The sequence below is a fragment of the Acomys russatus genome, chromosome X, assembly GCF_903995435.1.
Source record: "Acomys russatus chromosome X, mAcoRus1.1, whole genome shotgun sequence".
NCBI lineage: Eukaryota > Metazoa > Chordata > Mammalia > Rodentia > Muridae > Acomys > Acomys russatus.
This window is the reverse complement of record NC_067169.1, coordinates 121,340,654-121,358,252: the sequence shown is the minus strand read 5'-3', so window position 1 is coordinate 121,358,252 and position 17,599 is coordinate 121,340,654. Positions and strand designations below refer to the sequence as shown.

The 17,599-nt window shown below is 41.1% G+C and overlaps 1 protein-coding gene across 2 annotated transcripts; it reads right to left on the bottom strand.

Moving 5' to 3' along the window:
• Positions 1–3,516: 3,516 nt before the first annotated feature.
• Positions 3,517–10,826, bottom strand: Vma21 (vacuolar ATPase assembly factor VMA21). Of its 2 annotated transcripts, none has more exons than XM_051141666.1 (3): positions 10,702–10,826; positions 6,764–6,873; positions 3,517–3,775 (listed from the first exon to the last, which is right to left on the bottom strand). In XM_051141666.1, exons 1-3 carry the CDS (start codon positions 10,809–10,811, stop codon positions 3,633–3,635), a joined length of 363 nt encoding a protein of 120 aa, XP_050997623.1. In that variant the 5' UTR covers positions 10,812–10,826; the 3' UTR covers positions 3,517–3,632. The 2 variants fall into 2 exon arrangements, with proteins under 2 accessions (XP_050997623.1, XP_050997624.1); XM_051141667.1 differs by lacking the exon at positions 10,702–10,826 and adding an exon at positions 10,448–10,558.
• Positions 10,827–17,599: the final 6,773 nt, after the last annotated feature.

Here is a 17,599-nt window from a genome sequence, read left to right as displayed (position 1 = left end):
CCCCACCTCCAGTCAGCTTGCTAATCAGTGCCGCAGCATGGCCAGCGACACTGGTGACTGAAAATTCTAACACTTACCATCGACATCAAGGGACATCTCTGTAACATGTTCACTAAGCAAAACTCAGACAAGAATATGTGAACGTTCTTTGCAAACTGTAAGGTGCTGTGCAGATGTTGTTAGCTATTGCTATTATTCCTGTTCGATGAGTTTTCACCGAACGTGGAAGGAAGACGAGATTGTATAACTGACAATATGACTTACAGAACATCTTAAAAAGAACAGATACTTCAAGCACACATAGCAATTAACAGCGTGGCCGGCAGCGATATGGAGACACCCTGGACTTTTGTAAGGAGTACAGGCTCAAGCCATTCACAGGTTGGTGATGTAGTGATGGGTACATTCTCAATGTCTCTAAGGTACGATATTTTTAAGGTAACGCCATCCCCCTGAAGAGTTTTGCCAAGCCATGAGAGTGTACTCCAGCACAATTCTGGTGAAATGAACTTAAAACTTAGGAGTAGGATAGTTGTGTATTTCACTAGTGAAGGACATATAGACCTCTTGACAGTAAAGAAACCTGCCACTGGCCTAAGTGACCAATACCGTATCATTGAACCATTTACCAAATGGGCCTAACAAGTCTACAAATTGACTACGCTTAAAGTATATGGAGATACATGTAAAACAGGATTTCAGTTCTTTCATGTACCTTCAGCTTTAGCCTTCCTTGGGTCCATCTTGTTTACTTTCACTGACCTGTTTGACTGCCTTGTCTACATAGAATTTATATGAAAATAAACACAATCCCATGGGTTGCTTTTAATAACGCCAAATTGGTTGAGTTTCTGTTTGGTTTTGTAGGGTTTTTTGTTGCTTTGAGGCAGGGTCTCATGAAGTCCCAGGGTGGCCTTAAACTCCTGATCCTCCTACATCTGCTTCCTAAATACTCTAAGTAGAGGCATATGCCACCACGGCTGGCTCAGTATGGCTTTCCTGATAAACTTTCAGGTTACTATAATTACTGTTAATTCCCATGAAACAGTTATTTTGAATAGCAGGCTTAAAATCCTTTACTATCATTGCAAACCAGAATGCTACTCTAACATGTTAAATGGCATCCATTTGAAGAGTGAATGATACAGCAGACTTCCACGTTTTCAGCACTGGGGGCAAATCAGAAGGTGGGGAATATGTACCGTTACAGTAAATGGGGTTAAAATCCGTAGCTTGCACTCACACTTCAAGCTCTAGGCCCTAATTGAGATTACTGTTACAATCAGGTTTGAACATCAGTGAATAGATTCCTGCCGGAAAACACTTAATGGTTCAACTGTAGCTTTTCTTCTAACACATAAAATATGAACTTTATACAAGAGAAAACTAATTTTTAAAAACCTTGAAAAAATGTCTATTTGTCAAATACCACATTCATTAACATACCTAATGGCAGCAAACTCATAAGTGAGCAGTCAAAACCCTAGAAAAATTGCTTCAGAACAAATCTATTTTGTAACAATTCTAAATATCAATGTGAATATCTTGTTTTAATGTTCAAACAAACTGTATTTTATTCCCAAGGGAAAATTACACGTATTTATATGTATCCCTGGTTAAAATACTTAAAAAGACATGTACCATTAGTTAGCAAATGTGTGAAATAAAACAAAATAATTCAACAGTATATTTTACAAATGTACATTATTCCTAAAGTACAAGAAAAAAGCCTTGGCAATATGTAAAAAGAAACTGAGTGGACAATTCTAAACACAATAGGCCACCTACTACGGAAATCATCTAGAAATTTAGCACACAGTGTCTGAGACTCAAATATCATGATACTAAAGACTGCACTCTTTATGAGATAAAGACCCTTATATTTAGAATATTCACTCTTAAATACATTCAAACTACACACAATTAAATTTAAGAATTACCAAAATCCTTTAATAATCACATCAATCTTGTTTTTAGTAACAATAATATGACACAAACACATATTTTGATATCTAATTACCTATTTCTCTAGTCTAGTTCCACAGCTTGAAAATAACAGCAGACAAGTCAATCATGGCAGACATCTAAGCAGGGGCCATTCATTACATTAATATTACCAGTAACAGGTATTTGAACTTTCTTCATTTTTATAATTATATTTAACTAGTATATAAAAACAAAAAGCATACATGCTTACAGGGTACCATGTAATGTTTTGATATATGCACATTTTATATAGTATTTAAGTTGGGTTATCATCTCAAAATTTTGTCACTTCCTTATGGTAAAAACACTGAAATGTGAATTTTAGAATAAAGATACTATGTGTTTTGTAAAACAATGGGTAATTATCACACATCTGAAAAACTGCAAATAGCACTTTGGCGAAATTAGCAAGATTTAAACTTAAACCAAGGTTGTAGTGTATGTAGAATCAGCATTAAAAAACATCTTTCAAAATAGGGCAGGGGTGTGAACTAAACTACTGATGACCTGCAGGTAGTAATATTCTGGACCTGTTTTTTCTATTTTTATATGTATTTTTCCAGTGTTTTACAGAATATATATTATGATCTTTTATTAAGATATAAATATTTGGGGGACAGCATTTTTAGATTATATATACACAGCACCAAGTGCTTTGTGTGACCATAGACTGAAAGTACTGAAGCAAGGTAATAGGGCTTTTTTCTGGGGTAGGAGTGTTCTCATGAAAAAAGACTTCAAGGATTAGCCATAAATACAGAATATAGCTTAGTTCTCATGAAAAAAAAAAAAAAAAAAAAGGATTAGCAGACAAAAAAAAATCTTCCAATAATACCTCATAAGTAATGTGATAATGGGATATTTCAAGACTGTCTACACTCTGAGTATGAGTGTAGATGCTGAACATTTTGGCATTCTAATATTTATCACATCCTATCTATTTTAAAGTAGGACAATGCATTAAATGGGATTTCAATAAAGTTGATGAATGAAGCCTAATTTCAAACCAAAGTGAGGGCACAATGTTAGTATAATAACCACAATGCTGGCAGTCAGCTCAATTCTTTACCCTCAGTAGTCCTAAATCCTTTTGTATGAGTGGGTGTGACTTCAGTGACTTTCCCCATGAAATAATGGAATGTGAGAGTTATCTTTCCTCAGTGACATTCAGATTAACTAAAATGCCTATAATCTAAGTAACTTTCCACAGGAAATTAGAATCTCAAATCCAAGGGCCTGGTTATTTTCCAGAAAAGTCCTCTAATGAAAAGGAAATATAGATTTGCTTCACTGTTTCTTGGTATACCCAAATAAATAAAAGTGAAAAGCAAGTAAAAGCTAAATTGTTACAATTTTTTGTTGTAAGATAATTAAAGTCTTCCTAGGACAAGATATAACTCATTTAGCATATACAATTGTACCTTTTTAGCTTTTCCAAATTTTCATTTGCAAACTGAGATTCAAAGTTCAAAGTGACCGTATTATTGTGTGGGTCAAAATTTAGCCAAATGCGACTGACTCCTTAAGACTGATTTTAACATGTTCTTTCAACTTTATTCAAACAAAATGTATTTATTATCAATACCTCAGAAGTATTTAACATATTCAAAAAATAAATTTCATGCTATCAAAAGGTGATGTTCACTTTAATCCTGTTTGCCTTCACGCCACTGTCGTGAGCCTTCATTCCAGGCCACATAGACAAACAAGGCCAGAACCACATGAACAGCAACAACGGCAACAATTGCAGCATAAAAATAGCTGTCTCTATTAGACATTCCAAGGGCACCTATCAAGAAAAGAAAAAAAAATTCATTTTATTCCACACTTAACAAACTACAAAATTCAAAGCCTAAGGATTCTGTTTGTGATAAAGACCATTACAGAAAACAACAACCAATCAAAATACAGAAGTGTATAGTGGAGGAGGTGGGTGGACGGGGACAGATGACAAGAGACTGAGGAGGCCACCTTCTAGGCAGGCAGTACCTATAGTGGAGGGAGGGGAACACCAATCCACCTACAAAAACCTTCAACCCTAAATTTCCCCTGCTTACAAGATATGCAGAAATAAAGATAGCGCCTGAGGGAATGTCCAACCAGTGCCTGGCCCAACCTGGGACCCACCTCAGGGGAGACAGCCAGTCCCTGACACTATATATGATACTTTGCTTGTAGACAGGAGCTTAACTTAACATTCTGAGATGCCCCGCCCAGTAGGTGAGACTCACAGCCAAGCATTAGGTGGAGCTCAGGGAGTCCTGTGGAAGAGTGGGATAGAAGGACCAGAGGGGACAAGAACGCTGCAAGAAGACCAACTGAGTCAACCTAGATCCATGGGGACTTACAGAGATAGAAGCACCAACCAAATAACAGGCATGGACTGGACCTAGGCCCCCTGCACAGGTGTAGCAGGTGGGCAGTTTGAGCTTCATGTGGGAACCGTAGTAAGGGGAGCAGGTGCTGTCTATGACATGGACTCTGTTGCCTGCTTTCAGTCACTTCACCCTAACAGGGCTGCCTTGCCTGGCCTCAGTGGGTGAGAAAGAGCTCAGTTCTGATTGAACATGAAGTGATGGGGCGGGTTGGTGGGGGGGGGGGGTGCTCCCCTTTTCTGAGTACAAGGGGAGAGGGGCAAGAGGGTAGAAGGGAGGGACCGGGAGGAGAGGAGGGAGGGGGCTACAATCAAGATGTAAAGGGAAGGAAGGAAGGAAGGAAGGAAGAAAGGAAGGAAGGGTTATGGAGAAAGAAAGAAAGAAAGAAAGAAAGAGAGAGAGAGAGAAAGAGAGAGAAGAGCTATAGAGCCTAGTCCCAAGGAATACATCTACAAAACACTTCTGCTCCTAAGGCTTAGGCAACACTGAAGAAGAGGGGGGAAAGATTCTAAGAGTAAGAAGATCAGGGAGTCTGCTGTAAGATCTCACCTCCTAGCAATGTCAGAAGCTACACCCATGGAGTCTCACCGACACGACTGCCTAAGCATGAGCTGAACAGGGACAGCAACAATAGACATGCAAAAGTGAATGGAGAAGAACCCAGGAGGCCTCAATCCTATACAAAGAGCTACGGGCAACTAAGAATGCTGGGAGTGGGAGACATAGTCTTCCCCCGGGAAGAGCACAGCAGTTGCTCATCCTACACCAAATGGCCAGCCCTGAAAACATATACATGTAAGTAACATGATACAGACTGAGCGTGTGGTACCTACGTATTTAGGGACACACCCACACACAAACACAAACAATAATTAATGAAAAGAGAGCAAGGAAGGGTATATAGGAGATTTAGGAAGGAGAAAAGGGAAGGAAAAATGTATATTATAATCACAAAAAGTAAAAGAAATAATATAATTATAAGACAAGAAAAACTGAAAAATTAGTCTTAAAAAGAAGAAATGAAACAAACATGAAAGACAAAATGGCTTGTTAGAATGAGCAGAGAGGTACATATGGATGCCTCCTCCATCTCTTCCTCCTCCTCCTTCTGTCTCCCATTATTTGCAAGCTCTCGCTCCTGTAGACCAGTGTGGCTGGGAACTGGAGATCCTCTCATCTCCATTTCTTAAGTACCAGTATTACAGGTGTGAACTGCCATGCCTACTTCATTTTGAAATTCAGACCAGCTATTAGGAAATCTTCTTGACATTTTGCCACTGGCTATCATAACTAATCTCATCATTTTTTACAAATAATATTTATGAATAAAAGTAAGATTCCAGGCTGGGCGGTGGTGGCACACACCTTTAATCCCAGCACTCAAGAAGTAGAGACAGGCAGATCTTTGTCAATTCAAGGCCAGCTTGGTCTACAAAGTGAGTCCAGGACAGCCAAGGCTATATAGAGAGACCCTGTTTTGAAAAATAAAATAAATTAAAAAATAAATAAGCTTCCATGTAAAAGACAATGAAAGGCATTTATAAAAGAATTATTTATAAGTTAAAAATAGTTCAACATGACAAACGACTAACATTGCCTGCTCTATAGAAATCAGCAAATATTAATGACACTTGCTTTATTTTTAATAGCAATGTGACTTTTATTATTATTATTTTAAGAATGTTTAGGACAAGAAGGAACTTATACATATTTGTACTACAAATCTCTGATTTTATACATATTTGTATAAAATTTGTATATTAGTAGATATTTAAGAGTAGTTAGAGAAAATGAATGAGCACTACAAACAGAATTGGTACTTTACAGATCTTCCCTTGTGAGAATGCAGGAAAGACATGTTGCCACAGTTCCATAAGTGTCCATAGGGGAAGTCAAAAGAGCAGTGCCCATGACACAGACATTGGAATTAATTACCCTGTCTCCATCTCCCATTTCCACCAGTTACTAGTAGTGCAGACTGCAATTACTTTAACATTTTTTTTTTTTTTTTTGTGGCACACTTCTAAGATGATGACACTACAAATTAATTCAAAAGTTTGTTGTGGGGATTCTATAGGCTAATTCATGTAAAACATTTAAAGCAATAAGGTATATGTAATAAATAACCCCCCCAATGTGTTTGTCTGTCTATGAGACAGCGTCTCATGTAGCCCAGCTTGGCTGCCAATTGTTTTATGAGTTCAGGTCCTAATCCTGCCTCTACCCTACAGTATTTTGGGCATGCAGCATCACACCAGGCCAACCAAAGCATATGAATTCTCACTGACTATATATTTAACTAGTTAAGCAAAAGGAAGAAGAAAGCAAGTTTAACAAAAAAAGATTCATAAAAACTCATAACAAATTAGAAAAGAAAAAAACTTCAAATATGTAAAACCTACCTTCAAATACATAAGATTTAGTTGTAAAATATAACCCGATAGGAAGTGTGATCATTAAAGCTGTGAAGAACAGGAGTGTCTTCAGAGTTGAAGCTAAAGAGTTTTCATTTCTGGAAAAAAGTGAACAAACAACATTTTCACAAGCCGTATCCAAACATAATAATTATCCTCCTGAAGGTAAAAGAATTCTGAGGCAAATAGCTTCCTCCTTCCTGAAATTGGCAGAGGAGCAAGCATGCGTGTGAGTGTGCCTGAGCCAGGGCTCTGGGCTTGGTGGGCATGTGCAGGTACACGCCCCTAAAAATTACAACAGAACATCCCAAACCCATTTGTGAGCAAACAGCTCCTCCCCGAGGACTGTACACACTTCTGCTCCAACCAGAGAACTCAACCACAAGTAAATTAAACCAGAAAAGACAGATTTTTTTTTTAGAATCAAGCTAAACTAAAGTTAAGGTCTCACAGAACATACATTTTTTTTTCAAACACTAGATCTAAAACCTATACTTAACATTAATGCGCAGTTTGTGTAATTTGAAGCTGTTCTGAAATTTCAGAGAAATGTATTTTCATAAAAATCAAGACATGTGTGTGTGTGTGTCTTTAGATGGGTTTGTATACGCGCAGACAATGAAGGCAGACATTTCTACAAATATGTGTGTGTGTGTGTGTGTGTGAAATCTTAAATTAAAAAATAACCAAATCTATACAAAAAATAAAGCAGTAGCAACCATGCATAAGGGAGAAAATATGAACTATTGGTCAAAGTGCAAAAAAGTAAAAAAGCAGTTACAAGGATACTAAGTTTAAACAGCCAATGAACAACATGAATATGGTATCTCATAAAAGTGTATTGTTAAGCTTTCTGGACGGATTACAGTCCTTGTACATGTGGGAAAAATTCAATCTTACTCATGCTTACTGTCATGGAAGCAAACACTCTAACATTATCTTGGAGTACCTAAATGGATTACCTTTCACTACACTCGGACTCTGTTGAGCTATGTAATTCTCATGGGGGGGGGGGGCCAGTGAGAGACAGAGAGATACACACACAGATATCCCTTAAGCTGTTCCTTAGTACTTAATTTTTAATTTCAGGAATTTATTATGTAATTGTCATGGACAATATGTGGTAATGGATAGCCAAATATATGAAAATACTCACTAATCAACCATTTCTTTTCTTGGTCTTAGAAAAGTACCAAACTTTAGATTGTCTTAGTGGTAAATTCATACTGTAAGCATGCAAAATCCAAGTTACTTATCTACCTTGATAAGGACCAAGTACTGATTGGTTATTGGTACTTATTAGCTAGCTAGTTATTTAGTTTTCGATAGCAGGGGTTGAACTCAGAGCTTCATATATGCTAGGCAAATGCTCTCCTACTCAGCTGCCTCTCTGACTCTTCTCACTTCTCTTTTGGGACTGCGTCTCCCTAAGTTGCCCATGGGAGCCTGGAACTGGCCTTGAGCTTGCGCTCCTTCTGCCTCGGCATTCCCAATAGCTGGTAATAAGAAGCCTATACCACTATGTCTGCTGTATTCTTTAGAGTTTCTCTTTTAAATATCTCCTATCTGACATAATTTTTACAAGCATGAGGCCAGACAGATGGCTCAGCGGTCCTACTCTTCCAGAGAACCGAAGTTCCATTCCCAGAAGCCATGTCAGGCAGCTCACAACTGCCTTAACTTCAGCTCCAGAGAATCCAATGCCTCAAACCTCCTAGGGGACCAGAACTTAATCTGCACATACCCACATGCACATGCACACACAAATACACACACAATTTAAAATAATAAAATTTTAAAATAATTTTATAAACACTTATTACTGAAAAGATGATACAATGCAATAAAATATTAGAGTGAGGAAAATCATGGTTCCACCATGCAAATATAACCTTGTCTATATATTAAAGTGCATCCCCCACGGCCTGTATGTGGATGTTAACAATTTATGACCTAGTATTTTCAGTACTTTTGTACTATTCTCTGCCTTAAACTTCAAAACTTTGACTCTTCTCTGTTACAACCTCAGTAATTTAATATTAAGCAATCACCCACCATTTGAAAACAAGGAAAGGTTTTGAGAAATGTGTTTTAGATGATTTTGTCATTCCACAAACATAAGAATACAAACTAAGATGGCTGAAATAGCACATAATACAATCCCATGGAACAAACTTGTAGTCTGTCATTGAGCAAAACATCCAAAATATATATATGACTGGATAGTTAAAGATAAGTGTACAAACTTAAAAAATAAAAGCTAACCAACTTTTACCTTGGTGTCTAGCTGGCGCAATAGTACCAGTGACATGTTATAAACAAAGCAATGAATGCCATTTGATTGATTTTATACCTTTGAATGGGGGTTATGAGACCTGTCAGAAATGAGGAATGAATGGAAAAGCCAGAATTAACGTTCGTTATACGAAAAGAAAAACGTTCTCAATGAATCTTACCATGCTCCTGCCCTTCCTACTTCTTTTCCCTGCTTCACACAAACTTCTGCAGCAAACATTAACCAGAGAGGACCACATCGCCTTTGTCAGAGGCAAGACTTACAGTAGAATTCTTTCTTCTGCTCTAAGATTTCATTGAAAATGAAATCCATTAAAAAACAGTAGTAACTGCATTCTTAGTGTACTTAGTAAGGATTGCTGTTGGTAGCTGGGCGTGGTGGCGCACGCCTTTAACCCCGGCACTCAGGGAGACAGAGGCAGGAGGATCTCTGTGAGTTCGCGGACAGTCTGGTCTACACAGTGAGTTCCAGGAGAACCAGGGCTATACAGAGAAACCCTGTCTTGAAGAATAAACAAACAAACAAACAAACAAACAAACAAATCTGTTGGTATTCTTACAAACAGTAATTTTTACAAAAAAAAATCGCCATTAACATTCCAGGAGAAAAGGATCACATGGCTTTGGAGTCAGTAGATGTGGTGAGCTGTCAAACTTCAAGCCATTGTAATCGTGTGGTCTAAATTTGTGATCTTGGGTGAGTCACTTAAGTGAATGCAACTTCCTTTTCTTCCAAAGTTCAAAACTAAGCAGTCAGCCAAACTAAGAATTAAGAAATCTGATGCTGTCAATTAACGGTTGGTCTCTTCTTCCCCAACTCCTTGCCTACTGAGAGACTAGGACAACAGCAGAGTCCTACTAGTAACATTCCTTCGGTTCAGTCACCAGTCCCCTTGCTACTGAGTGATTCCCCACCCCCAAGCCCCAAATGAGCGAAGCTGCTTCACCCGAGGGCTAGCCTCCACACTCCATTCACGCACCAGATATTTTAAGAAACAAAACAAAAAACCATGCGATGCAGGGCCCTGGTAGCTTTCAAGATAATGGCGGCTGGGTGCCTATCCTCGAGAAAGCACACCTGGCAAAGGGAGACTGCAAATCAGCAACCTCGCCAAATAACTAGGAGAGGAAGTGCAAGGAAACGTGAACCGAGGGCTGGCCTGCTTGCTTATTATATGCTGGATCATAAATGAAAGGTGGGGCCGGCCATTCAGAAGCTGCAAGTTCCAAACTACTTTCCTTCTCCATCAGCCTGCAGTGAACCGCGGAGGAGCCCGAGCCCAAGTCCACCCAGTTTGTCTCCTGCCTTGCCTGGGGCGCGCTCTAGGCCAGAGCCGAGCTGATCCAGCAAGGTTACCCAGCAGAACTCAGAGATACCTGAACTCTGGAGGCTGCAGCGCGTTCAGTGCCGCTTTATCAAGGCGCTCCATGGCGTGGCCGCGACGGCAGCAGCAGGCGCAAGGTAGCTGGCAGGGTTCAGAGGCCGCTGGGAGGTGGACAGTACTAGGCCGGTCGCGCCGGAAGTGCCCGGGCCCTAAAGACGCTTGTGCGGCGCAGCGCGGCGCGGCGTAGTGACGCCGGGCGGCAGCGCGCGTACGCCCCAGGAGGTCGCGAGCGCTCACGTGACTTACCCGCGGCGCTTTCGTGGTGGCCTTGCGGCTGACAGTGGATCTTTCTCCAGGAGCAGACCTGGCGAGTAACCTAGCCACTCTACGTTGAGCCGGGACTTCCCGCGCAGCATTGTACTCCCGGGCCCAGTGCTTCTCGTCCACCCCTCGGTCCCGCTTGCGATGTCACTGGAGCCTGGTGACCCCGCCGCGGAAAGGAGGGCTCAGCTGTCTGCTGTGGTGCTAGGCAACGAGCAGTTTCCGACAACACAAAAAGCAATGCACATTACTCCACTAGCCCATGAGCAAAAGACCGCATTCATTTCTACCCGGCTAAGTAGTCAGGCACGGAGTTGAGAGCTTAACACTCACCCAAGTCAGTAAAACTAGTTAACAGTAAGTAAAAACTAGTGTACTGTCCGATGGAAGAGGCCTTGCTGAGAGTGACTGTTCCACGCCGGTAGCAGGTGACCCAAACCTCCACTTAGACTTAAAAGTATATTTTGCAGCTGTTCAGAAAGCCGCCAACGAGACAAACAGGGACTCAAAAATAGTAAGGACAGATGGATCTGTGCTTCCAGGCAACCTAAGAGGCACCAAGAGAAAAGGGTGTATACGCCCTAGGACAGGCTTAGCAAAATTAGGTTGCCACTGGCTGCTACTAGAAGGACACCCTTAAATGGTCAAGCCCAGAAAGGGCTGCTGACCACATACCTATTTTCTGCACCACGGGATACTAAGCACATCTGAAATCACAAGTTAACCAGCAATGGGCCCTGGGTTGACCACTATGAAGCCTGAGTTTCAGTTTAAATTTAATAACCCCTCTCTAGGCCTCATCTTTACGCGAGCCTAATGTAGGAAAGCAGGAAGTTGAGAACTGGGTCCCCCAAGTGACACACTGGTCAGCTACCCAGTCAACTGTAGGGAGCCTGTATATGGAGTCAAGCATATGCAGTTTTTCTCCATGTTGAATGGTTGGAAAATGTAAAAGAGTAATGTCTCACAAACAACTTGAAAAAAGTCATTTAAAAATACACTTTTTGGAACTGAGCCATACGAATTCATTTGAAATATCTCTACAACTGCAATGTTGGCTAGATGTGACCTAAGTGGTGTGTTCCAAAAATCCTAAAATATTTTCTATGTGGATTTGGACCGTGTGTGTGTGTGTGTGTGTGTGTGTGTGTGTGTGTGTGTGTGTGTGTGTGTGTGTGTGTGTGTGTATCTGTGTGTGTATGTGTGTGTGTGTGTGTGTGTCTGTGTATGTGTGTGTATCTCTGTGTGTGTGTATATGTGTGTGTGTATATCTGTGTGTGTGTCTGTGTGTGTGTGTCTGTGTGTATATGTGTGTGTATATGTGTGTCTGTGTATGTTTGTGTGATGTCAGTGGAAACCAGGACGTTTGTAGCATGCTGGCTATATGCTCTCTCACTGAAAACCAGTCTCAGAATGTCCCACCCCCATTTAAAAATTGACACCTGGGGATCCCTAACCTTAATAATGGAAGTTCAGAGAACAAGTTTTGGTATTTCTAAAACCCAGTGAACTTCAATAACTAAACATCACGTTATTTGACTTGCAGTATAAATTATGTTACACTGATAAGGTGATCCTATTCATCTATTGAGTAAATAGAAAGACATTACAACAAAATATGCTATTGGATACTTGTAGAACAAATCTTAAAATATTAATGTAAAATGAACAATTGTGTGCACCTAATAGTATATAGTAGACAAATATATGTTAAACAGCTTAGTTTTGTCTGAAAACACTGGTTCCTGACATTGAGAAAACTAGGAACTACAATAGAGATGTATTAATGTGTATGGGAGCACTATAACAACAGACCACAACCTGAGATGTGTAAACAACAGAAGGTAATCACCTCCCACTTCTAAGAGCTAGATGTCTTGCATGAAGGTGTTCTTATGGCTAGTTCTGAGGGCTAATAGTGAAAGACATAGCCATTCTATGTCTCTCTCTTAGCATCTGGTAATTGGTTAGCTCTGACATTTATTGTCACCCTGATCTCTGCCTTCGTTTATTCTTTTCATGGCATTCTCCCTATGTGTGTGTCTGTGTCCAAATATCCTCTATTTATAAAGATACCAATCCTATTGCATTAGGAGACTATCCTACTTTCATATGACACTAACATAACTCATTGCATTTGGACCAACAATATTTCCAAATAAGGTCACACTCTGAGGTGTGACATGGTCACAAGGGAGGAGAGTATAGTAGTGACACCATTTCACTCTAGAACCAGGAAATGACTCTAAATATGTGTCTGGGACGTTCACCATTGTTGAGAAAACTGAGAACTATTAATGGAAGTGACTTAGCCCAGATTTCTTGGCATTTCAAAAACTGAGATACAAGGAAAACATTAAGAAGCCGCACCATACAGTCAACAAAATTCCTGCCGAGAGTAGAGACACTGCCCTGACTTCCTCGTGTGAGGAGTGGAGTTTCGTTTGTTAGTTTGGGTTTTATGAAAGGTAGTTAGTCCAAGAAGGACTCCTACTTACTGAAACCTCTCTTTCCCTTTCGTGCCAACTAGCTATTTGTCTAAGATTGTGAAGTTGAGCTGCCAGCAATGAGATCAAATGCAGTCAAGTCACCACCTAGTCAGAAATAAAAGACAGGAGGCATCTTGGGAACCAGTGTGCTTGCTAGTCACTGCTGGGTCTTGGTGCATCCTTTTGCAAAAGAGGTTGGCTCGCAGAAACACTTTCCCTTTGTTTGTGTGCTCCTTTGTGCAGTGCTAAGCTTATTGTTTCTTTGTTTCTAACATCTATAATGGAGAGTGGGTGTCTTTTTTCTTAAAATACAAACTCATGAAATACACCCTTTGGTGAAAAATCATAATTCCACTTCTAGATCAAAGTATAAAGGAAGAAAGGATATTATAGAAAAATGTGGTTTCAGGATCCCCTTAAGCACTGAATTGCACATTTTACCCACCTAGCACTGTTTCCCTGAAGTTAATGTCTACCTGCTTCATCTTGCAGTCAGTTCACAATCTCCAAAGCTTTTTTTTCCCACCTCCATTTCATATGTTGGAAATATCAAGCAAAAGAAAATTCCAGAGTTTGGTTAAGGACTTACCTCCTCTTGCCTCCTGAGTCTCAGTCCTGTGTGCACTCTAAAATTTCTGTAAAGCTACCTTGTCCATTTCTGTGTTCCACACGGTTAAGCTGGGAGCTTAGAGTTATAGAGGGCCCTTGATCACGAAACCAGAGGATACTGGGGTCTATGCCTATCCAGGGTTAGTAAAACCCTTATAAGAGAAAGTATGCACTGAATAGAAGTCGGACTTCAGCCTAAGGTCCCACATCATTTGGCACACCACTGGTTTGATATTTAATAAACCTGGCAGAAAGGAGGGTAGGCATTCTAAAGAGAGACTTGTGTCTCTCAATCTGACTATAAAACCATAAAAACAATGATCCCAAAGAAATGGGAATTTTCCTAGGAATCTTGTTCTAGGAGAAGAAAAAGGACCCAGCTAGAGGGAGAATTTATCTTCCTGAAAGAGATTTCGCATTTCTAACAACTTGTCACCTTACACGTTGAGACTGAGAAACCCAGACAAAGATGATTCAGTGGAAAACAGGGGGACATGAACACACTTAAATGTGCATCCAGAACCCCAAAAACAGACTTGGGGGTTTCAATAGACCTCTTTGTCCACCTTCTCTCCCTTTTCTGCTTTCCATTATGAATTGGCTTATTCAGGACTGGTAGCAGGAAAGACCTGGGTGGGGCACAGGTTTTGACCCCCATCATCAAAAAAAAAAAAAAAAGCCTGACTAGATGAAGCCAGCTAGTTCAAAGTTCAAAGATCCTGGCCCGGGTGCTTTCAGATAGACCTGCACAGTACCGGAAGTGGGACTGCATACACTGGAAGAGAAGCATTAGGGCAAAACCACAACCCAACAAATACATATACACCCGTGCTCTTACAGGCGAGGGCTGAGCGATGAGATGTTGGCGGCCTCTTGGCAGACAACAAGGCGGCAGAAGGTAGTCCCTTGGAAAAGCTAAGCCAGGGCCAGCAAGTTCCAAAGACCGACGTCCTCTCGGAGTTCAGGCAGCTGGAGAAGTCTAGAATCAGATTTCTCTAAGGTCTTCCCAAACACCTAGAGGGAGGGGTGGGCAGGCCTGCTCTGATTGGGCCTCAGTATAGCTTCCTTCTGGCAAAAGCCTGCAAGTTAAGCAGAAACTCTTCTGAGGCACAGTCTGGGAACCCTGAGGCCAGTGGACCTCTGGGTGAGATTTTGGTGCTCAGCCCTCAGCCACAGGGAGCTGAACTCCCAACATTGATTGAATAAATTAAGTACATTGACGATGAACGAGAGACATCTAAGGGCGTTTTTCTTTTCTTTTTCTGTCACTGGGATGAAAAAAACATTAGAACCCTTGCACGCTAAGGAAAGGAAAAGACGCAGATGCTATAGGAAGAAAAAATCCAGAAGCATGCCAACGGTGAGTCAGAGTTTTAGACACTGCTAACGAAAGTGCTGGGAGGGCTGCTCAGTGGCAGAGGACGTGCTTAGTGTGAGCAGAGCTCTGGATCCCATCACCTGGTCAGAGAGCGGAGGAAGTAGGACAAAGGCTGAAGCAGAGCAGCCAGGCCTGCTGATGACCTTTCTTTCCCAGCTGCTCCTCTGGCTCCAGTTCTGGGAAGAAGAAATCCCCCTTCCGAGGGGGGCAAGGTTAAGAGGAGTGCACAAATATGAGTGAATGCAAGTGTGGAAACGCGGTTCTTCAAGAGTGAAGGCATAGCATGTATCCATGTGTGTCTGTGTGCATGTGAATTACACATGCTGTTTGGGAGGGCGTGGTTAAAAATAAAATCTTCCAACCTAGGAAAACCACATGGGAAAAGTAGAAAAGAGAAACAAACAAGTAAACAAAAACTTACTAAATAAGCATTAAAAACTACATGACCTGGCAGAAGTTAGAGGCCAGTCTTGGGGTTGAAGGTAACAATACTTTGCCTGAAAAAAAGGAGCAGGCAGAAAGATTGTAGGAAGCACAGGTTCATGGAGTTTGCTGTGAGATTGCCTCTCCTAGAAATGTAAAAAGCTATATCCATAAAGTTGCACCAACATGACTGCCCAAATAAGAGCTGGACAGGGACAGCAACAAAATGTGGACGGGAAGGGAGAAGCCCAGGAGGCCTCACCCTACACAAAGAACTACAGGCAACTAAGGAATGCTGAGAGTGGGAGAGCACAGCAGTTAGTTATCCAATCCCAAATGCTCAGCCCTGGAAACATAATCATACAAGTAACATCATACAGACTGAGCACATTATTTTTAGAAATATATATGTATACGTAAGATATATATATATATATATATATATCACAAATTAATAAAAAAAAAAAAAGAGGCCATAAAGTTGTAAGATCAAGGAGGAATATAGGGCAAGGTTTGGAAAGAGGACAGGGAAGGGAGAAATGGTGTGATCATATCATAATCTCAAAAATAAAAGAAGTAAAAAGGAGGAGGAGGAAAGTCAGACATGGTGCCTCACAACTGTAATTCCAGTGTTTAAGATGCACAAACAGTTGGATCAGGAAAAGTTCCAGGCCGGTTGTGCTACATATCACGTTTGAAGCCTGCCTATGGTACATGAAGCCCAATCTCAAAACAACAAAATTCTGAAGTAGGAGGGAAGAACAATATTTTTCAGTGGGAAAATTAAGTCTATTGATTTCCATGTTAATTTAGTATGTGCTAAAAGCCAAAAAGTGTTTTGGTTTGGTGTGTGTGTGTGTGTGTGTGTGTGTGTGTGTGTGTGTGTGTGTGTGTGTGTTCATTCGTTCATGTTCTGGCCCACAAGGGCACACACATGTGACTTTGTTGGTCAGCCTATTTGTCTACCACAGTTGGGATGTTGACTTCACTAACCTTAATCAATGCTAGTTCTCACTACCTTGATTGGCCTGTCAGAAAGCCCTCAAGTGTCCATGTGAACACTTCCATGTCTATTTGACCCATTTCCAGTGGTTGTTATGGAAAGAGATCTGAGTCTGCATACTACTTACTTTGACCTCTTGCATACATGTTCACAAGACAGACACAGAAAACCAAATGAGGAGGCAGTTAAGTTCCACATGAAGCCTGAGCTGCCCATTGGCTACATCAGTGTAGAGGACATAGGTCCAGTCCATGCAAGGTCCTTGGTTGGTGCTTCAGTCTCAGCAGGCCCCTCTGGGTCCTGGTTAGTTGACTCTGTTGGTCTTCATGTGGAGCTCCTGTCACTTCCAGGTCCTTCTATCCTTCTTCCTAGTTTTCCACAAGACTCCCTATGCTTTGCCCAGTGTTTAGCTGTGAGATTTGGCATCTATTTCCATCTGCTGCTGGGTGAAGCCTCTCAGAGGACAGTTATGCTAGGCTTTGGTTTGCAAGCATAGCACAGTAACGTTAGTTGTGTGAGGGGTTGGCTATTTCCCATAGGGTGTGTCTCGAGTTGGGCCACACATTGGTTGGATGTTCCTTCAATCTCTGTTCCATCTTTTATTTCTGCACATCTTGTAGGCAGGGTAGATTTTAGGTCAAAGTTTTTGTGGATGGATTGGTGTTCCCCTCCCTCCATTAGGAGTCCTGTCTAGATAGAGGTTGTGCTCTTCAGTCTTCATAGCCCCTGCTACTAGGAGTCTCAGCTGGAGTCCCCATAATATCCTCCCAGAAGCCTACCCTGACTTAGGTCTCCAGCGTGTCACAGAGATGCCACAGCCCACAGTTTTTTTTTTCTCTACAGGCCTTCTCTCCTCCTGCCCCCACTCTCCCCAGGTCAGACCTCCACCCTCACACCTCTCTGCGCTCCCTCTCATACCTTAGTCCCTCTCTTCCACCCTATGAAAACCCTAAGAAAAGAGTGACTAAAGAGTAGTATGGA